Source organism: Aulonocara sp. 'chitande type north' Nkhata Bay, linkage group LG12, assembly GCF_057382095.1.
Source record: "Aulonocara sp. 'chitande type north' Nkhata Bay isolate Kocher_YH1m ecotype deep benthic linkage group LG12, A_spYH_male_GT1.1, whole genome shotgun sequence".
Lineage (NCBI taxonomy): Eukaryota > Metazoa > Chordata > Actinopteri > Cichliformes > Cichlidae > Aulonocara > Aulonocara sp. 'chitande type north' Nkhata Bay.
In genome coordinates, this window is record NC_141355.1 from 14386466 (window position 1) to 14408848 (window position 22383).

At 41.1% G+C, this 22383-nt stretch overlaps 1 protein-coding gene across 7 annotated transcripts in view; it reads right to left on the reverse strand.

Annotated features, from left to right (window-relative positions):
- The window catches only part of mvb12bb (multivesicular body subunit 12Bb), a 53123-nt gene that overhangs the window by 12615 nt on the left and 18125 nt on the right, over positions 1-22383 (reverse strand). For 5 of the 7 annotated variants that reach the window (XM_086313682.1, XM_086313681.1, XM_086313680.1 and 2 more), the window contains exons 2-7: positions 21406-21507; positions 12829-12924; positions 10940-11030; positions 9758-9887; positions 9518-9628; positions 3334-3383 (exon numbers count right to left, since the gene is read on the reverse strand). In XM_086313682.1, the coding sequence (XP_086169808.1) occupies positions 3334-3383; positions 9518-9628; positions 9758-9887; positions 10940-11030; positions 12829-12924; positions 21406-21498 (571 nt within the window). In that variant the 5' untranslated portion in view covers positions 21499-21507. The remainder of the gene's footprint in view (positions 1-3333; positions 3384-9517; positions 9629-9757; positions 9888-10939; positions 11031-12828; positions 12925-21405; positions 21508-22383) is intronic. The other 2 variants (XM_086313685.1, XM_086313684.1) reach the window with 1 other exon arrangement.

Here is a 22383-nt window from a genome sequence, read left to right on the forward strand (position 1 = left end):
ACAGAATGTTAGTGAATTGTGGATGGAGCCCGAGCTGCAAGTGGAGGACAAACCCAGCTGCTTAGCAATTTCATCAATCTTTGGAGAGAGAAAGGAGAAAGAAGCGAACGCTGTACACTAATAATAACTTTTGTGTCACTATCCAGAGGTCGTGTTTTTTAATCCCTCAGCCTAAAGAATTGTGTTATTCTAAAATATAACCCCAGCGGTGCAGAAGCAGTTGAGATCCATCATGGTTTGAGATAAGAGCCGGCTGATCTCCTCCCTCTGCACAGCCTCGCCCAGAACTACACAGGGAGATAAGATGGAACTTTTGTTTGAAACCTGATGAGAACCCTCTTAATGAAAGTGCTGCGCCAAAAATAATCTTTTTTCTCCATGTTAGTCAATCAAGAAATAGTGTAGTTGGTAGGGGGGGAAAAAGGAGAAAGAAAGTAATTTTGCATAATCAGTGAGCACCATCTGGAACAATTAACCAAATTCCACAGAACTCAGAGGATCAGTCATATTGGCTTATTAAAGATCCAGAATTATACAAGTAATAAATCCATGGAAAAACGAAGCGTACCCCTGCCTGTCACGACTATTTTAACTTCAAATACAGTGGAATACTTGATAAGGCTGAAAAGAGGAGATTAATATATGCAAATTATGTCGAGCATTTAAAAGCCCCCCAACAACTGTCTCGTTTTTTTTTTCCTCTTCTTTTTTTTCTGTCTCTTATTACAGGGCTTTATGTTTTATTCATACACCAACTCACCTGTCATTTCATAAGCTATAATATTATGAGGGTATTATTAAACAGCATAAAGTGGAGCTTTAATTGGAAAGCTCCATTGCATTTTCCAATTATTTGCAGCAAATTAAAAGCAGATGCACATAGTTTAATAAGAATTCTAATATTGTTTCCTGAAAATCAAAAATCACTGTCATCCTGCCAAGATATTTTGCAAACCCAAGTTAATTTTCAGCTCCCTATTTTTTTTCTCTCCCTCATCCTCCTCTGAAGGATGAACCTTCTCGTGTATGTTAATTGAAGTTCCCCTAATGGATAGGGAAATAATTGCTCTCCATATTATGTTAGATCAGGGCCAATGTCAGTATTTATTTTTGATTAATGCTATAGATATGTAAATGTATTACTTTTTATTACATTTACCGTTTTATCAGATGGATGCCTGCTGAATGCTATATATTGTCCAGCAGGTAATAAAGACAGACTGCGATGCAACGTGGTTTTATTTTAGAGTTTGGGGCTGCTTTTTTGTGTTTTTTTCAAAACATTTACATTTATTTATTTATTTTATCAGACATATGCTTTTTAGACAGATAGCTCAAATGTATGTATAATTACTTTTAAAAATATCCTGATTTTCTGCCAAGGTATGAATAAAAGACCTAATTGGCAAAGGGACTTGGCATGGATCAAAGCAACGGCGGTGGAAGAAAAGCAAACGGTTCGAGCTGCAATGAAAACTTGATAACTTTTCAAATGAGCTCCAACTGTCAAGCGAAAGAGGGCTGCAAAATAAATGTGAATTCGTTTTTAATATTCTGGTAATAAATGTCAAAGCTTCTGCACATCACATCTGTACATGATGTGACTGCAGATGACAGATTTCCCAGACATGTTACCTCTCCTCCCCTCAACTCGCCTTTTTTTGTGTGTGTGCGCGCGTGTGTGTGTGTGTTGGGGTTTTTGTTTTGTTGGGAAGTGACGGAGGGTTTAATCAAGAAAGCAGGCAATTCATCAATCCTAAAGAAGGCGCCTGTACAACCCTGACAGAGCGCACATGGTTTTAGACCAACTCGAACCTGGCCAGCTGTCAGCCCACACACACGCAGGCGCGCATGCACCAGCGCACAAACACACACCGGGGCTACCGACATGCTAACAATTAACACAAATAGGCTGTCGGCTACGACCTCACACTTGGTCCGCGGGCCATCATACTGTTAATGAAGGGAAGGCGCGTCCTCTCACACTCGCAGTGTGATGCTGCGAGGCTGACGGGTACGCAGTCTCAAGTAATAAAGCGAGAAGCGTGTCAGGCTAACTCCATTATCAATTTTTCTTAAAAATCTCGCCAGCTCATAAAGAGGAGAAGGAAGGGGAGCGTGCACCTGCAAAGGACAGTTTTCTGGAGATAAATGGTGACTGCTGCCAGCGCCGTGTACAGTATGTGCAGGTTCCTTCGCTGTCACTCAAAACCCCGTCCCAGCGGAGGAATCCCACACCAAATGCCACAAACTGTTCAGCTGTGTGGTAACGTCTGCTCCTTCAGGGCCTTACTTGTCCTGACCATCTAAGAAAATGACTGTCATACACGCACAATGATGTATTAATCAGTAATTTTGTCAATGATACGCTCTTTGTCTCTTCTGTATTTCTTTTCCTTTTTTTTTTGTTTGTTTGAACATCACTGGATTTAAATTCAGGGTCCTTAAAAGATAAATACATTTTTTTTTAAAAACTGAAATAAAATCAGCATCCTGAACTGCACATATCCACATGTCACATCATGTTTTTATATATTTAATAAGATGGGTGTAGCACGGCTATAGCCTGGGACTCTGCTGGAGCAGCAGGAGGATTCCTCACCACATGGTGTCTCTCTCCAGCTGGATAAAAACCTGCCTCATTCACCTCGTGTGGCTCACACACTCTTTTAGACTTGAACGTCTCAGCCGGCTCTGACTCGGTGGTGCTTAGGCTGTCATAGTCTAAGCTCTGTTTCCTAATGAATTAGCCTTTTTTGTGTGTGTGCGTGTGTATGTGTGTGTGTGCGCGTGTTTTAGTCACGGAGCATTGCAACTGTTGTTGAGTTTCTCCTTGACAAAGCCAAAGGAATACCTCCAGTGCATGCAAAGGTGCATATGTAAGTATGGCATGTGACGGACCGTCTTTGACAGCTGTTAAATGTTCTCTTGAGCATAATGCCGAGCTCCTCCGGGAAGCCACGTTCTCTGAGACGAGCAAAGCTCTGTCCAGCATCCAGCAGTGAGAACATCTGAGACAGAGCATTTGTAGATCAAGTGCCATCGGAGCTGCTTTTCCAAGTACAGACAGAAATTTGTGTTGTTTTTACAAACGGCAAAAACGACACAGAAAGCATTAAGCATTATATCAACTTTGACAGCAGTTTAACAGCATAGTGCATTCTGGGAAATATTCAAATATTCACTTCATGTAATTGTCTATAGTGACAGCATCATAAATAGCACTGACAAGCATATTTGTGTGTGTGTGTGTGTGTGTGTGTGTGTGTGTGTGTGTGTGTGTGTGTGTGTGTGTGTGTGTGTGTGTGTGTGTGTGAGTGAGACACCTTTTACCTGTCATGGTGTAGAGTCCAGTGCCGTGACGCTCAGAGTAAATCCTCGAGCTGGAGAGAGAAAAAAAGCAACAATATTCAGTCACGTTACACACAAGAAAAATGCTTGTTAACTTTGTGTTTTGGAACACCTGTGCTCCCAAAGACATCCCTCGGGAATTCAAATATAATAAAGCAGGAAATTTATTTACGGATTAAAAGCATTAGAACTCCTCCAAAATACAAAGGGCTTTCTAAAATGTCCAAAGGCAAAACAGAGCACTGAAATAACAGGGTGAACTTGAAGAGGAGAAATGATCGAAGTTAAACTGTGCCTCAGCTGCCCAGGGGCTCGAGCAGACCTTTAGCAGGGGTTTGGAGCAGGATCTTGTTAATTCTGGAGGAACTGAGAGATTCCATTATTCAAGGCAAGTCTGTTTTTTTCCCTCTTCTCTCCCTCTTTCAAGGCCTTGTATTACAGAAAACAGCACAGAATGCACTTTGCGGGGAGTTGAAGTTAACAAACCATATAAGATTGAAATCCTCATCAATCAAGCTATCATGAATTACACCCTGTGACTCACCCCTACGGATCGATAAATCCACAGCAAGCAGTGGTGGTGCTGGTGGGGGGAATTCACAGCTTCAAGAGAGCTGCATAACATGACATGCTTTGTAGGTAAAGGGAGCAACGATGGCATTATAAAACAAATGCTCTTATAACGATAATGCAAAGCAGTTGGTGATATCAATAAAAAAAGGGGGAATTGCTTTCATTAGAGCACACGCGAGTTTGTTGTTAGAGACCACGAACAAGACAAGTCGGTTATAAAAGGAATCTGAATTATAACGCAGACAGGACAGATTCTGGGAGTGAGCAGGTGTGAAGCTGCAAATAACAAAGTGCGTTCTGCGTATTATGTACTGTTTTTGGTGTGTTTATGGGAAAAAACATAATCAATTTTTCACTGACGGAGAGTGTAAAACTTTAAAAAAATTAAGACTAAAGCCGGATCTGCACATTCTATTAGTACGTGTGCAAGTTGTGACTTGCAAAGACTCGTATCTACGGACGACATAAATAAATGCAATAATTTCCATCAAGAGCAATAAAACAAGACTCGTGACAGGCTGTGGTATTTATGAGCTGAAGCCTGCAACTCAGATTTATTTGCAATGAAAGGGTCGACTTTTTCTCCTCCTCATTTACATCAGCATTTGGCCATGTTAAATCCAGGCCAATGGTGAATTTTTAAAAGGTTGGCATCAATCTTGTGGGAACGATTGCCATATTCAAGGCAGACTTCTTTTACCCTGCAAAGGTTGATTCCACAGCTGAGGAGCTGAGGAAGAAAGGTGCGCGTCTCTCAAAGCACAGAGACGTCCCTCGGAGTGATAAAGTGGAGGCAAACGGTTTAAATGTCTTTTAAGGGATCGCAGTTTGTGGTGTTATATTAGCGCTCGGAGGAGACGCAGAGAGCAGGGAGCTCCGCATTAAGTCTGGCTATTTATCTGTGAACCTAAAAAGTGAATGTGGTACTCGTGGAAATCCCTACTAGGCTCGTGGAATACTGTTCCACAGGCAACCTCCAGGGTTTCTTTTCCCATCTGTTTGAAAAGCTCAAAACTGTCTCAGTCCAAATTGGTGATTTCTAAATACAATTTTAGGTGGATTGGAGAGGGTAACATATGGCAAATCAATTAGACAACTAATTCTTAAAACAAAACAGGAAAAAAAAAACATGGCAAGTGCATTTGCTAATCAACAGCAGTGTTATGTTGGCCACAGGAGTTTTGACAACAATTAATCCTCATTTCAGGCAAGGAGAGCCATATTGACACATATTCCTAATTTGAATATTCAATTATGGTGTAGTTCCTCATGAAATTAGAGTAAAACTGGGAACGCGGCCTGATAGATTTACACAATTACAACGTGGATCAAGAGTTCCCCGTGAAATCTGCCCGAGTTAAAATCAGTTAAAATAAGAAAGCAAACCAAAGCACAAAGGATTATTCGACAACATGAATTACGATTCAGTGGTGTTCGTTTTTTGTTGTTACAAATAGCAAATGCGGAAAAGAGTTGTCTACTTAAAAAAAAAAAAGGAGGAGAAGAGAAAGTGGAAGAGACAGTGGCGACAGACAGGCAGGTAGGTAAGATGAGAATGAGAGTAATATCACTGACTGAAGAGCCAGAGCTGCGATACAGAGAGCTGGAAGCTCTTGCTTTGACACACATCCAGCCTTTGCCGTGACAACATCTCCACACCTTCCTCTATGTGCCAACAGTGCTGCTTTGTGGGAGCTGCTTTCTCACCCATCATTATCCTCCTTTAAGTTCAGTGTCAGGTGTTGAAAAGAGAATCTCTTAGACTTTGGTGGCAAATCACCGAGTAGTCTCTGCCCATCAGATCTTAGCTGATCATTCGATCATTTCTGGCACCACTCTGCATCCATTCGCTTGATCTCGGCTAGTTTTTGCAACTTTTTCCAAAACGTAGCAAAGTAATGAGTGAGATTGAGCCGGGAAGGATTGTTCTTCAACACTTCAGACAGGGGATCTGTCATGCGACACGCTGACAGTCACCGTGTCTCTTTCTCTCAAGAGTTGTGTGCAGTGGGAAGTCTTGGTTAACCAGCGTGCAATGAAAGCTGATACAATAATCGTGCGGAGCAGCAGCAACGCGTGGAGTGTCACAGGTAGAAGACTGTGCAATCCTAAATGTATTGATACGCGTGCCATTTCTGATACTGATGACTATCGAGCCTTCAGGTGTTAAAGGCAAAAAAACCTCTGAAATGGAAGAAAAAGAGACTTTGCCTTGACATTTTTATCACTGCACAGATTGATTTAAAAAGTGTCCGTGTGTACAGTGGCCCATTATTTTAAGAGAAATGTCAAAAACCTTGATTCTGAGTGAGGCAAAAGAAATTGCAATGTTAGAATAAGGCTAATTTATGCTAGCAGTCACTGCAGAGGTCAGATACCAGCTTCAACAATGACAGTTTTATCAGGAGAACAAATGGCAGCGTTGGTCAGGAGGAGGAAGCAGGGAGATACTTTACTGGCCACATTAAAAGGCTGGCCGGATGGTGCTGTTTTTTCCCCCCTAACATTATAAAGTCAGGGACTTGCTGATACGGTCAGTCTTGACAGAGAACAAGCTGAAGTGGTTGACATCAACCTGCTGCCATGAATGGAATCAGAACACCGTCTCGGGTTGAGACGCTTCAGACAAACCTGATAAAGAGACGTTAAGCACACAGTGTTTAAACGTATTTGCGCAGCAGACGGCTCAGCGGGCCTCCTCCCTATAACTTTTAGTTGCTCAATATGGCACAACAGCCTGAGCCAGTGAGAAACAAGCATTTCAGCTTTACTGTTTATCCATAATTTTAACTACTAAACTGCATGAGGAAAATAAATTATTGCATTACAAATCCCCAACATTCCTTTTTGCAGTTTTACAAGCACCTGCTAGAGTCTTGCATTCCTCTAGAAGCAGAGCTTCTTTAAGGCACCAAGGACTTTTTCTGAACTTGTTAGAGCAGCGTCCTCTGATTTTGCACCTGGGTCACGAAATAAAGTTCAAACTCACTAAATCAGAATACTTTTTGTCTCCCTGGGAGAATTCAGAGCCCATATAAAAACTGTGCAACTGCTGTTCACTTTATGTTTTGTGTTACGTTACTTGTTGAGTTCCTTTGTTTGCTTATGTTGTCATTTATATGGTGTCCTCTCTATGACAGATCTCACTAGAAACAGAGATTTTAATCTCAAGGTTCCTAATGCTTAAATGAAAGTTGAATTTAAAAAATCGGACTTGTTTAGGACTTTCCTTCACGCTGAATAGAAAGTAGATCACATTTTAACACCTGTCTGATTAACATAAAACCTGAAATATGATGAAAAACCATTTCTTTGTTTATTATCTGTAGCACTTCACAGTAGTCAATAACAATTTTTATTACATGTATGAATTTAATGCCTCCTGGACACAGCAAACAAGCCAGAAGTCCAATGAATAATTTCAGTCTCAGTCTTTTTTTTAGGTTTTGCAACCCCAGTCACACAGGGTGAGGCAAGTTTCCATGGCTGTTTCCTTTATACTGATAATTTTATAAACTAATTATAAAAGAGACTCGTTACAATAATCATGAAGGTAAATAATTACTTGAAGCCATAATTCTAGTATAAATTTCCCTATACTGTGCTTAGCAGTAGTAAGAGTGGTTAAAATAGGTCTGATGGCGCTGACTGAACCTCTGAGTCACGCCAAAGAAAAGCCCTCACCAGGCTCATTATTTCACACAGAAACCACTTATAACGAGTATTAGTGCCCACGAAAGAAAAGCTAAAGTGCTTTAAGATTTTTGCAAATTCAATTTCGGACTCTTAAAGCGAAACCGAAACTTCTCAGCCCCTGCGTTTTACAGCTGACAAAAACGATACAAAAGCAATTTAAATATAACACCTTGGCCTCGATGCAGTAACTGCGCGTGTCCCGTAATGATGCAACGCTCTGCAGTTACTGCAGCTCTGTTGCCGCCGAAAAAACCTGATTTGCGGTTTACGTTTGTATACAACCCTAACGAGCTCTCGCCGCCCGAGGCAACGTAACATTTGAGAGGGATCACTGCAGCTTTCAAAATTATAAGGGTCATTAAAAATTTATACATTATTGACTGTATTTAAAACATCTTTTCCACTGACTGTAAAGAGCACTTAAATTTAAGAGGTGCTATTCTCCAACGGCCATAAACTTGTAATAGATAGCCCGAAGGAGGCGTGAAGGAGAGAATTTTCTCTTGCTGAATATGAATAAAGTATAGTGGGGTAACACTGCACAGACAGTTACACTGTGTTACTGTACTTCTTCAGGGAATCGGTGCTTGTTGAGGAGCTGTTTATAAATCACTGTGTCAAACTATCTTATCTGTGACTTAAAAAAAATTACAGAACTATTTATGGCTCTATGTATGGCTGTCTGAAGTACATGTAAGAACTGCTACTGTGTAAATTGCCCACAGTTTGGTCCTTATGCGTCGGTGCATTACGGAGGGAAATACTCTCAAAAGAAGAGTCTGACTGTGGAATGAATTTTAATGTTAACACAAAAACAGCGGCCTGTGATCTCAGCAGGCATCAAGAGTAAGGGGGGGCAGTGGGTGTGTGAGTCGCTTCGAGGTACAATTTATTCCAACCTCTGTGCCTCACCAACTTGAAAGTGGGCTTCAAAAGAACTGAGGATTACCGGCAAGAGAGCTGTGAAGGCGCACTGGGCCCGAGCACTCGATCTAACTTCATCACATCAAAGATTATTGACCATCGGCTTCCAAAATATGGACCATTCACAAAACTCCACGTGGTCTGAACCTGGGGTTTTGAATCCACAGCCTTCCAGTTTTAATGGTTCTCACCCCACTGCACAGCCACGGCGAACAGAAGCTCTGTTTTGAATACTCCTGCTGGTGGCTTCCACCGCTCTGGCCTGCTGCAGCTTTTACTCAGCCCGGCACAGGATGGCAGAACGTAGCACTTCAAGCTGGCAAAGACGTCAGATCGCTGTGCCAAGCTTCACCCTCCACAGCACCGCCACACCAAAGGAGTCTCGATTGTTTATTTACAATTTGCTGTGGAAATCCCCAGCTCTTCACTGCGATAAATAATTGAGCTGTTTGCTCTGGACACAGTACAAAGGTTTGCTCCGTTCACTCGGAGGCCCGAGGCAGAGGAAGCCGGAGCAGCATGAGCAGAGGCGGGGACACACGAATACCAGCGTGGAGGAGATCTTGGTGCTCTCCCTTCCTCTGCAGCTGTCGCTCCCTCTCCGGGCTACATCTCCTCTTTTTTTTGTCTGCAAACTACAACCCTCTTGTCACCGCAGTCGGAGGAGCGACCTCCCTCTGCCTCCTGGGACACTACACAAATAGCAGGAGTTTAGCCCTCATTGAACTTCTGTTCTTGTTCAGGGGTTCCTGTCTAGTTAGCCCCGTCTATCCAGTTCACCCTCGCTACCTTGTTGTCCAGCAGCAACCTTTACAGCAGATTGCCCAGGAGTGATCAATTGCTCGTGTCTTTGTTGGCGTACAAGAGGCACAGGAGCGTAACAAAAGCTCACAAGCGCAGGAAATGAAAAGTAAGGCAAGGAGGAAAAGTTAAAACCTGAGACGCACAGCTGAATATTGTGGCGGGGCGTTACCTCGCTGTGCTGGGTCGGGCGTCGCTTTCGACCCTGCCGGACGTGACTCTAGACGGCTGACGCTGGTGAACATCTCCCAACCGATACCATATTCCCATGTTGTTTAGTTCGCTGTGTACGAAAAAAAGCCACACAACAGCTTGGTTAGCAGTTTTACCTGCAAATGGCAAAATGATTGCGACGAAAAGAAAAGTTACAAAACTTCACGATTTCATTCATTCCCGCTGTCAAATAGCTCACCCTACACAGGTGTAGTTAACAAGATGGGTCTTGGACTTTGCCGTGATCTGGATGTCACATACAGCTGTCTTCGCATCCTCACGAGGGCTCATTTTCACACAGAGCCTCCTCTTCCTCATGGCAGCTTCCTCTGATGAGTCAAGTACATATGAGGATGTCAGAGAGAAATTGTTAGTTGATTATTCAGTTCTGTTTTCTCCACAGTTTGGGGCTAAAGAAAAGGAAAAAAAAAACCTGTCGACAGTTTGAGCCTCTAGGAAAAAATATATATTCACAAATCCCATTTATGCTTTGCTATTTAGTCATTACCATCCTCCGAATAAAAGATGAGCTAATATCAGTTTGTGGGTGACTTGCTGTGCTCAAAGGGGAAATGAGTGGACACTGGAAAGCCACAAAATTCACATGTGTTATTATCATTTTTATCGCTTTAGTAGGTAAAATGACAGAACTAAGTGAATCCTCCATCAGCTTTAGAGCACAACGGGGATTTAAACTCAATATTCTAGATAGAAACTCATACATAATGTCACATGTATACATTAAACATGGATTCACATAAAGTAATAAAACATTAAATTACAACATAGCCAAACAAAACATAATCTCTTTTCTTCATTCTGGCAAAAAGAAAAAAGAAAAAAAAAAACACATTGCCATGCTTTCCCTATATTGCATCTGTGCCTTGCTCATTTATTTCCCCAGCAACACTAGAAAGTGCAGTGTAAATGCAATGATAATAAAAATAATAAACAAGCTGTCCTCACTCCCCACACCAAAATATTATTACATTTCCACGGCGTGGATAGTGAGGGGGAAATACGTAGCACTCAAAAAGCACTAAAGCATTGGGGAATGCATTTCATTAATATTAGATAACCCCCATCCACTCGTCCTCTCCCCAAATAAATACATAAATAAGGCCCTCATAAAGAAAAGCACAGCTCCAGCTGAGATAAACAATGACTCATGATTCTCTTCTCTTGTACCTCCAGGGCAAAATGTTTATTTTATTCCCACAGCCTGCCATAAATTAAGCTAACCTGCACCCATAAAACATTCACTATCTCAAGCAAAGCTGCCCCTGAGGACCTCGGCATAAGCTGGTCGGAGAGTGGTGGGGGAAAAAAACAAGCAAGAGGAAGGGAGCGAGCCTGTGGTCGGTATTGACTGTTTACCTACTTGTGTCCATTGTTTCTTGCAGTGGTGTGAACGACTCTGGCAGGGCGTCTTTAATATCAGTCAGCTTCATGTCCACGACAACATCGGGCCCCTGCACGAACGACAGCGCGGAGGCAGCAACTTTTAAAAATAATATATGCAAATGCAACTTTGGAAAGGACAGAGAGCAAGAATGAGAAAAAGGTTAGTCATTTTTTTGGGTACTCAGGGAGGAAAATGTAGAGATAATAGACTCAATGATTTACTAAAAGCTCAAGAAGTCTCTAAAGAGAATGGTTGACAAAATAGCTCACGTAATTACTCTCTAATAGCTTTTTCTGGAGTGAGAGAATGCATGTGTGAACTTGTAATCATTCTCAACCTTTTGGCGAGAAGCTATGGGGTGATGGGAGACAGAGCAGGCAGTCTGATCAACAGAATGGGACTAGTTAAAAATAATCACGGACTGTGTAGCTGACATTTTCAAGCATGACTCTTCCCTGTCTCCCATTACATTTTCATTTTTTGCCATAATAAATTGCAATAATACACAGCGGCAGTAGAGAGTGGGGCGAGCCAGGCGTGACTTGATGCGTCCGAAAAGCCTGGATTCCACTGCCACTGTTGCCCGACAGTCATTACCATTAGAGACATTTTTTATTCATAGTTTTTACACTGACGTAAGGAGGAATATGGATGAATGTTATTACTATGCATGAAACCTTTTTTTTAGTGTTTCCCCCCCTTTCTTTTTCCGGGGAGAATTTTTCCTTTGCAAACTGACAAAGGGGGCTATCTACCTTCAACCTAGAGTATGATAAATCACAAACTATTTACTTCTCCCCACATAATACAGGGGCTAATTCTACAGAATCTGTTTTTGTCATAGACAATTACAGTGGGAGCTCCAATGACTGGCAGACAAAATAGCCTTTGTTGATGGCTCTGTCATGTTTTATTTGCGTCAAAGTCTTCAAAACAATGTGGACACGCATTTTAAGATAATATACAGGAACTAGGGGAAGGCCATTTGTATGCTATATACTAAACCGAGGGCCAGATTGAGCTCCGGCACGAGGCAGCCGCTGCCAGGTTGCCTGACTTTAAGGGGGATGCTGAAAAAGAATCGGACTCGATTAAGTCCTAAAATTGAGCTGATGCAAAGTAATAACAAAAATGCAGGTTTTGTTTACTGCCTGCACCGTCCACCTGCAACCCACGGAAACTTAATTAATAGACGACCAATAGTAAGCTGTATGCGCTGAGGTTAGACAGGTTGATTATCCTGGCAATGTAAGCAGGTGTATTTATGGCCACAGAGCAGCTGACAGCCAAGCAGAAACACATCAGCTGTAGGCTGCAGGCAGGAGAGGAGTCAAAAAAATGCCCCAACAGCATTATGAGAAATACAATGCAAAGATCATTTCAGCCACAGAGGAGTCGTGGCTACTCAAATCAGGAGCTCTCTCTCTGTAAATATATATATATCCTACAGCATTTTCTCTTGCATAAATAGGAGGCATTTTCTGATTCAAATATTATATGTACATAAGCTTTGGTAACCATGGCTGCTGCTGATCAGATAAATTGGAATAGTTAAAATGCAGCTCATTGCTATTTCATGAATAAACATAAATAATATCTTCGAGGGCCACCAACATGAAAAATACCTCTTCCAGGTATTATCCATCCAGAATATGCATGCATATCCATTTTATCGAAAACTTTAAAACTGCCCTACCAGTCCTGGCTTTTTTAAAGCGGGACAAACACAAGGCCTATTAAGATATTCTGGCAGCAAAAAGTGAGCTAATGACCATTGGCATACAACAATCAAAAAAGAAGGTGCAGCAGATGAGGAGCTAGTGCAGAGCACATAGGAAAAGGGAGAAGTTTACATTCACGCTTACAGTTTTCCTGGTGAAACAGAGGTAGCGTGTGACCTTGGATTTGAATAAGCTGTCCTTCCTCAGGTCGGCGTCAGAGCCATCTGTTGTTTGTGCAACCTACGTGGAAAAAATAGGGGAAAAAAAAAACAAGGAGAGAGAAAACATGCAGGAGGTGGGATAAAGTTAATGTATGTATGCCATGAGCGTGCTGCTTTTGCCTCTTCCTTTGCATACTAGCCTTAATTAACGCTTGCCTACACTACTGCTCCATCTCATTAGTGCTCTGCGTGGGTAAAGAAGTCTTAGCCTCCAAAAAGGTGGCTAAAAATATCATCTCTTGGGACTTGGCTGATTAAAGATGCCCTGACAAGGATCTGCTCTAATAAGGGAGGCAAACTTCAACGTGGGAAAGCAGGGAATATATTTATGGTAAATGTGGAATGTATCTTTTAAAAAAAAATAAACCTTCTGTAATGTATCCAGAGTGAAGACGTGGGTAAACTGAGACTGAGACACTGCGCACACAGCACGAGTAGTTTTACTTTATTTAAGGAGACAGCTTTTTCTAAGAATAAATTACAAAGGATTTAAAGTCTGATTTCAAAGACCCGAGCCGCTTGCCCTTGTACAACAGGCTCATTCATAGTTGTAAACAAGCAGTAGAGTCAGTAAAAAAAAAGAGAGATTGCATCAAATTGACAGCATGTGGGTACCACAAGTCAACCTCAAGGTCCTATACTGCATTGCTATGTAAATTTAGGTATGCAGGGCAGAGTGATAAAGCAAAATATAACCTGCAGACTGCATCGCAGAGACTCTTCCATCGTTCGAGCAAACATGCTTGGCTGAAGCGTCATGTTCCATTGGCTATCATGTGAGAATAACCTAAATAACTGCCAGAGTTACTTTCTAAAGGGATCCTTTACAAAGAAGAGTCAATCTAATGAGGTTCATTCAAATGAAGAAGTCATAGATCTCTGCACCCACCCACACACATTACCCCCTTGACAATAATGATGAATGACCCCGGTGACTGGTTGAGGGGGGGGGGGGGGGGGGGGGGGACATGGTATGGGTTTCATGCAAAACCACCACTGACTAGATGGGATGAGAGCAGAGGCTAGAGTGGGGAACAGAGACAGATAGTAGGATGAGAAGAGAGAAAGAGGAGAAGATGAGCAGAGAGAGGGATTGCAGGGCCTCTCCACAGCAGTTCCATGAAAGGTCCCAGAAGGAGCCAATACATCACCAGCCTCTCTTACTTCCTTACAAGACAACCCGTCTTGGCCACCTTTTTCCAGGTCAGTAGCCAGCGCATCCTGTCAGCGTAAACAAAGGGCTCGCTTTGTGAAACCCAAAGTCAAGTTGAGGAGTAACGAGGGCACGGTCCTCTGAGGAGGCACCTCAGGCATCATCCTGCCACAGCCGCCGGCAGCAAGAACGCGACGCAGCTTGAATTTGAAACGCCAACCGCTGAGCCACGGCAGCAAAAGCATGTGTAAACTTGTAGTGGATCTTGTCTAATACATACACGAGTGCCACTGTATGGCGCCGTCATTACACAGACTTCAATGAGAAGAATGTCACCTGTCTGATAAGAGATATCACACCTCTGATATTGAAATATGGTCGTGTCATTTGATTTAAAATGCAATGTCAGATTCAACTACTGCTTCTTAAAAGCTTATGCTCGCAGTGATCTGAAAGCCCACCGATGAAACAAGTCTTTAGGGGGTATTGAATATTCCTATGAAGCATCTCTGGAGACAGACATAAGCAGCAAGATGCCATGAAGCACTGAGAGACACAGCTGTGAATACAGATATAAAGGCATAAAATCAAAACTCTCTGGAGAGTAAAACCAGGTGAAGAGAAAATATACGAGGCACAGGGAAACAAAGAAAAACACAGAAGCTGAGAAGTATTTCAGATCTTATTTTAAAATAAATCAGCTTCTGACAATATATTAAAAAAACACACACACTGTGGCTATTTACAGGTTTTTAACTCTATTTGGGGGGTCTGTAAAATAGCGTAAAAGCGCACACATTTTAATGATTAAAAATAACCATTAAGTTCCTGTTGCTTTGAGGCCCACCTTATTAACAGACCCGTGACAGCTGGACAGACTAAATGAGGAGTAGATCAAGTACTTAAAATATGTGTGTGAGTATGCACAGTACTCTCATACAACACTGAAATGACTTCCATCATTACAATTTATTCCTCTGATAAAGCCTTTATAAGCTATGTTTGCTGTTCTGTTTGTCTGCCTGTCATTAGGACCATGGAAAAAACTACCAAGAAAACCTGAGAAGTGGAGCACATGGGTACACATGGGTGCCCTTTACATTTGGGCCATTTTAAAGAAAAATCACTTTCTTCAAAACGGCTGAATACAGCATTTGCCTTGGTAGAGTTTTTGCCCCTTAAATCCCCTTGTGTGTGTGTGTGTATAATATAATAATATATATCAGGGTAGGCTAATGAAAATCCAGCTGAGTGACATGAAAACATAATGACCCACACCCAGTCCTTGTTTATTGGTTTGCATTTACAATTTAACACTTATCCTTATTGTCCTTCAGTATTCCAGTTCTGACATTGCCCCTGTGAGCATACGCCACAGACAGATAGATTTAGTTGTATCTACATGGTAGTTATAGTGGCTGTCCTGCTGGCAGCTTGAGCTTGGACACAACAACAAATTTCGTCTTTGGGGACACTAAAGCATAAAGCAAAGTAAAACTACAGTTACATGATCCATTTGTTTCTTAAGTCCCATTTTGAAGCTTTGAGATACAACTTTCAGGTGCAATGCAACAAACTGGAAGTTGTGAAGGGGGCGGGTCCGACTATGAAGCCACCCATTGGCTAATGGCTTGTCAGTAACAAGTTGTTAGCCAATGATGGTTCAATGCATGAACCCCAGATAATCCTCTCTGAAACAGTATGACCAAGATTTAAAAAACAGACATATTTTGTATAGACATACTCCAATACACAGTCCAATATTTCAGTTGGAAGTAGGGCTGCCACAAACGATTATTTTGATAGTCGACAAGTCACCGATTATTTTCAGATCATGCATCCTTTGGACATAAAACGTACAGCTTATTGCACCAGCAGCATCTGCTCTTATATAACTATCATTAGCTTACAGCTTTAAGTGTTTAAGGTATGTGCTAACTAAAAAGAAAGACAAGATGATAGTTTATAAAATTTTTAATGAAATTTGCAGATTGTTTCGGTGGAGTTTAATAAACTCAGCCGTTGCTCCTTGCTATCTAAAATATAACAGGACACTGGAGTATATTCTCGAGTATCTCATACTTCTGATAATCAGTTGTCTGCTTGACGTTTATTCAGCTGTGTAAAAACTATAACTTTAATCTCAGCCAAACCGATTTACTCAGGAACAAATAAAATACTAAAAAAAAGCCAAACAATAACATTTTTAAGTTATCTAAGTGACTTATATATCATGTTTAACCTGAGTAGTGAAAGACGGCGTTGGGTTTGAAAACGATTTGCCGAGAGTCCGGTGTTCTCACCGGCTCTAATGAGCCTTGAACCCCGGCTAACGATCGAGCTGGTGGGTAACAGACGTCTCCGAAAACGTCGGAGCGCTTTTGAAAATATGTGGTTGTCTTGATAAACCAAGCAGATATTTGAAGTTTACACGGCTACATTCTTGCCTGAAAATATGTTAAATGTTTATTTTGTGACCCAGAAAGAATAATAAGCGTAATATTAAAACTAACTAGCTGCCGCCATTGCTGGAAACTGAGCAGGGCCGCGCGGTTCCTGAATTTGGACACAGCTACGATACCGGACACTGCTTCTTCTTCCTCTTTGGGGTTTAACGGCAGCTGGCATCCTTGTACATGCAGTGCTGCCATCTTCTGTTTCAGTCCGTTATTACACTCTTAAATCCAACTTCTTATTCCTGCATCTTTTGGGATCTTACAAAGCTTCAAACGACGCGTCGACTATTAAATTAGTCGTCGACGATTTTAATAGTCGACGTAATCGTGATTAGTCGACTAATCGTGGCAGCCCTAGTTGGAAGCAATGTCCATCATTACTATCTATGTCATACACCCAATAATTTGCTAATGCAAAGGATTTTCCTATTATTCAAGGAATAATAGGAAAACAGTTAACACTGGCGCCTCACAGCAACAAGGTCCTGAGTGTGACTCCACTATCTGGCTGGGGCCTTTCAGTGTGGAGTGTGGAGTACTCTCTGGGTACTCCAGCTTCCTCCCACAATCCAAAGACATGCAGTTAGTGGGGTTAGGTTAATTGATTATTCTAAAATTGCCCATAGGTGTGAATGTGAGTGTGAATGGTTGTCTGTCTCTAAGTGTTAGCCCTGCAATAGAGTCGCCCTGTGACAGCTGGGATAGGCTTCAGCCCCCCATCACCTTGATAAGGATAAGAGGATGGATAAGACGTATTCACTCTTTCTTACAATGCCTAAATGTTTTGTTCATGGTTGAAATAATTTACAGAGAGAGGAGGAGCATTAACAAGTACATAATAATGATGTGGGGCAGCTGCATATTGTTTGCTTGAGGCTGTGTTCAACTAGCCACTAGGTGGCCATTATGCAAATGTGCAGGGATGTAGACAAGCCATGCAAGAAACCCTGTTTTCCTAACAAGACATTTTGGACAGAGAATAACTTTTCTGGATGACCTTTGAACTTTGCAGGTGTTTGACAAGCACAAAAATAGTTTATGACAGAAAAAGAGGTAAACCCAAAAAGCATAATATGTGTACTTTAAAGAACTAAAGTCACTTTGAAATCTACTTGACTTTCTTGTTGAGATTCAGCGTGTGTGTTAAAGTGGGTGCTAAAGCGTGCGAGCAATTAGTTTAGCTGAAAGCAGAGCGGAAGAAGCTAGCTGCCATAGCTCCTTTGCAACCCATGAACAGAGCATGAGTGAGCAAGAGTCTACTCAGTGCGTTTGATGTTAGGTGGCTGCTGGTGCTTTAGCAAAGCTCCTGATCCCAGTGGAACAGTGTTTGATCTGGGCCTGCGCTCTCTCGTGTTGGAACAACCTGCTCAAGTTCAGAGATGTGAGCGTACGGTATCAGAGAGCAAAAGAGTAAATCAGCTCTTTGATCTGCTTTATAAAGTATATGGAAAGCATGGTGAACAGTCCGTATTAAGGAGGTATTTGAAAAGATTTCTTATATGAAAGGAGAAAAAAAATCAATACAGCTAATATCCTGAGACTTTCCCTCCTCAGTGGTGCATTAGTACACTGATACCAACTGCAGATATTTTTGTTTGTATTTCAAGTCTGCAGATGAAAGACCACATAGTGATGTTCGAAAAGATATTCTTGAAGATGGGACAAACGCATTTGAAATAGATCCTATGAGCCTGAAAGACCTTGAATCTTATCTTGGAGGATGACTTGCACTTAACTTTTTATTCTTTATGCTCTAATCTTGAATCATAACTTTTTAAAATTGACTTAAAAATTTGACAATAAAACCCTCTTAAAGGTTGTACTGCAGTCCTTCTTTTCTACAAACGAGTATCTTACTCTATCAGAAGCTACCATCTCAAATAGAGAAAGTCATCAGATTTATTAGGCAGCCAAAGTTTGTGGGTGATCCACTAACAACACACTAACGCTTAAAACCAACCACAGCCAGTTTAGTGACCAACGCAGGTCACAAAGCGCAGCTATGAGGTAGTTTAAAATAATCTACTAGCAACATCCCTGCAGCTAAGCACTGATAACTTGACACAACTAGGAGTCGACAGCCAACCTCTGGCACATTGGGAAGGCTGTACATAGGCACAATACTTTACATAAACTACATCCTAATTACAGCATGCTAACAAGCTTACAACAGTGCATTTAAGATTAACAATATCAAATTTCTCATATTTAGCAACTGCCATGTTGCTAAACACCATCTTAGTTCATTCTGGCAGCTGACCATTTCAACGCAAAGTGCAGCTGAGGCTGATTGGAGCATACACATTGTGATTAAGATTTATTTATTATGATACCCTTGCAACAGATCAATAGCATTAAGCTATGGCTCCAAGTGTAGCGACTCACACATTTGCTTGGTAAGCGAAAGGCATCTGGTATAAAAGCCTGCCAAATCCAACATGCAGAATTACACACTATGGTGACCCTTTGTGACAAGGGAGCAGCCCAAAGTAGCTCAGATGCTAACATTACCATTTGAAACTAAAGTAGTAACCTACTAAGTTTGGTCAATTAGTTCTACTAGCATGTTTTCATGCAGTAACAGTATTTCCTGCAAAAACAGAGTGAAATCAGATTTATATTTATTTTAAAAATTCGTTTTTAATTTTGCACTTCTCGTCTACCACCCTCTGGAACATACACAGTGTTTGCACACACAGCGTAAGGTGCAGTGGACTGGTAGAGAATGAAATCTGATTTCCCTGTGTTTGTTACTGTGTTGCGTGTACGCAGTTTCCGTGCCGATGGCTCCTTTCTGATGCCAACCCACCGTCATCTGCTCGATAGGAACAAGCTGAGTGTGTTGGGTGGAGCAGGAAGAGATAAAAACAGGGGGAAGAGGGAGGCTTTGGGGGCCTAATGAAAACAAAAGAAGCTTGAATAGGAAGAAGGGAAGAGGAAGAGAGATCTGCCCTTGAGCTTGTTTCGTGCTTTGATAAACTTGCGCACTGTCTTCTCTTTTTTTACCCTTTAAACTAAGTTACAAAAAAAAATCTAATTAAGCAGCCTACCCTGCACTACTTCACATTTCTGTTAATGGTGAAGATGCTGTGAGACTTGAACATAAAGAAAACATGAGGACAAAGTTAAATTATATGGGGATAAACCTAACATCATTAAACCTTTGCCTCTGGTGTGTCTACAACACTGGTGGCAACCAACGATGGCAATCCGTCTAATCATCAAAGTAAACTTTATGAATAAGTCATCTAGCAGATCTTACAAAAACACCTTGAAAGGGTGCCAACAGCCTGGGTGTGCATTATGCTACACAATCATTTTCAACTGTTACATGTGCAACTCAGTACAGAAAGCAAAATAAATCTTATTAGATCTCCAATTATGACAACAATCACTGATTAACAATTTGGATTCTGGTCCTATCACAAAAACACTTTAAAATGTTAAATGCATCATCAGGACAAAAAAGTGCTTTTTTACTGAACCTGTGATTTTTAAAAGAAATGAAATAAAGTGCAGACTTGCTCTCAGCCTGTTTTAGCAAACACACATGCAGGTGCCTATAGTTCAAAAAAATTACAAATGGGATATTTTGACCTTGGAGTCGATGTAATGAAATATGAAATATGAGTCACCTTGCTCTCGAGTTATTATGTTCACAAATTTAGGTGTCCACTTCACCTGGCCACCCACCCACCTACCCAGCATGATAATGACGATACCCCATCAGCCTTTCATGGGGTAAAAATCATCAGAACCTTAACAGGTGTGGTACAAAAAACAGTTACAGTTACTGTAAGTAATTATACCCATCATAATAACTATATGGGGTTACCACTGACAAAAGTGGCTAGGTGTCACCTCTGCTAATTTGACTCAGAACTGGATCTATCTACTGTATTTTCATCGTTGGCGCCTTTTGGATAATTTTAATTAACTGGTTTTGTGTATGTTAATTATAGAATAGAATAGAATAGAATAGAATTCAACTTTATTGTCATTGCACATGCACAGGTACAGGGCAACGAAATGCAGTTTGCATCCATCCAGAAGTGCTTTAGTGATATAGATATATTACAATATATATTAGCAATAATATAGATATGTGAGTATATTACAGAAATGGGTCTATTATGGTATGTTATAATGTACACGGTATGAAGTATGTTGTGAATATTCTATAACTATAAGTATGTACAGGCTGTAGTGAGTACAAGCTATGTACAGGATATGAACAGGATATAAATATGAAAAACTATACAGAATATGAAATAAATAACTTTACAGAATCTGGGATATACAGCTATACAGAAATGGGAACTATGCAAGTTGTAAACAGTTGTAGGATTAAAGATTATCGAATGTACAGAATGATTATTTACACAGAGCTATACAGTAGTGCAGTTAAGATAAGTGAGGGTGTAGATAGTTTCTACAGAGGCTATATAAAGTGCTAGTGGTTATATTATATGAACAGCCATAAAAATAGTCCATTTTTGGTGAATGACTTCTTTACTTGGAACTAATTAGTGAATATCTGGACATCTGAAAACTATGGATACAGCTTAATAACCAGGCTTGCCAGCATAAGGTGATAACAATCCACCCTTTCATCCATGTATGGTTTACATCATGGTGGCAGGCAAAATGCTAACACTGTGCGCCCCAGGGCAGCTGTGGCTACAATGTAGCTTGCCATCGCCAGTGTGTGAATGTGTGTGTGAATGGGTGAATGACTGAATGTAGTGTAAAGCGCTTTGGGGTCCTATGGACTAGAAAAGCGCTATACAAATGCAGGCCATTTACTGAACCTTCAGAATGCAATTGGTGATTTCATGGTGTACGTCAGTCTTTTATATATAAAACCTATACTCGGGATGTTTGTACTCACAACATAGTAGCCATCAGGGGCCTTGCTGGGTGAAGACACTACTCCAACTGCAGTGATGGGGTCTATGGGAAACTTGCTGCTGACTTCAGACATGTCGAAGCTCTGTTAGAAAAGCAGAAGAGTACCATTACAATTGGTACAATTGGTATCAACGGTTCTTTCTGCAGAGGTGAAACACACACATACACACACACACACACACACACACACACATATATATATGCGTGTGTGTGTGTGTGTGTGTGTGTGTGTGCACGCGCGCGTGTGTGTTTCACCTCTGGCAGTCATTACACAGAGGATGCACACAGACTTTCTTGGCTAAAATGGCCACAATATTGACTTCTTGATGAGGCTTATTAGGATCTAGAAGAAAAAGTGTCCGCCTAATCCAGGATCAAATGACAAGTGAGACCAGTGACAAAACAGCATTTGGAGACTACCCAATGACTTCACCAAATCACAAATTAGGGGGAGTGATCACATATTTTCAAGGAAGTCCCAATCAATTGCTATCTCTTCCTGTCTAAGGGAATTTTTTTCTAATGGGTATGCAAGCCTCTTACAGGGTAAGTGGCTTTACAAAAGGTTCCCTTGCGCAATTTTATTAGATTAGGTTTAAAACATTCTTGTACTAACTGACAAAGTTGCTGCATTCAATCTTGATATTTAGAAAATCTATTGCAATTAAGCTGATCAAATTAGGGGTTTTACTCCAGAAAACAGCTGTCTCTTTAACAAATGCTAGATAGCTGTACTTATTCAAATGAAACAGGATAGCAAATTAGCTAATAGATTGAAGAATCTCTTTGCAACATTCATTTGTTTAAAATGAGCTTTGTTTTTCCAGCACAAAAACAAGGCCTGGAGAACTTATCCAGGCAGATTAACTAAAAAAAGAGAAACCATTGCAAGCATATTGCATTTCCAAAGACAAAAATCACCATGAAATCCAAGATAGTATACAGTCTTAAATAGTAC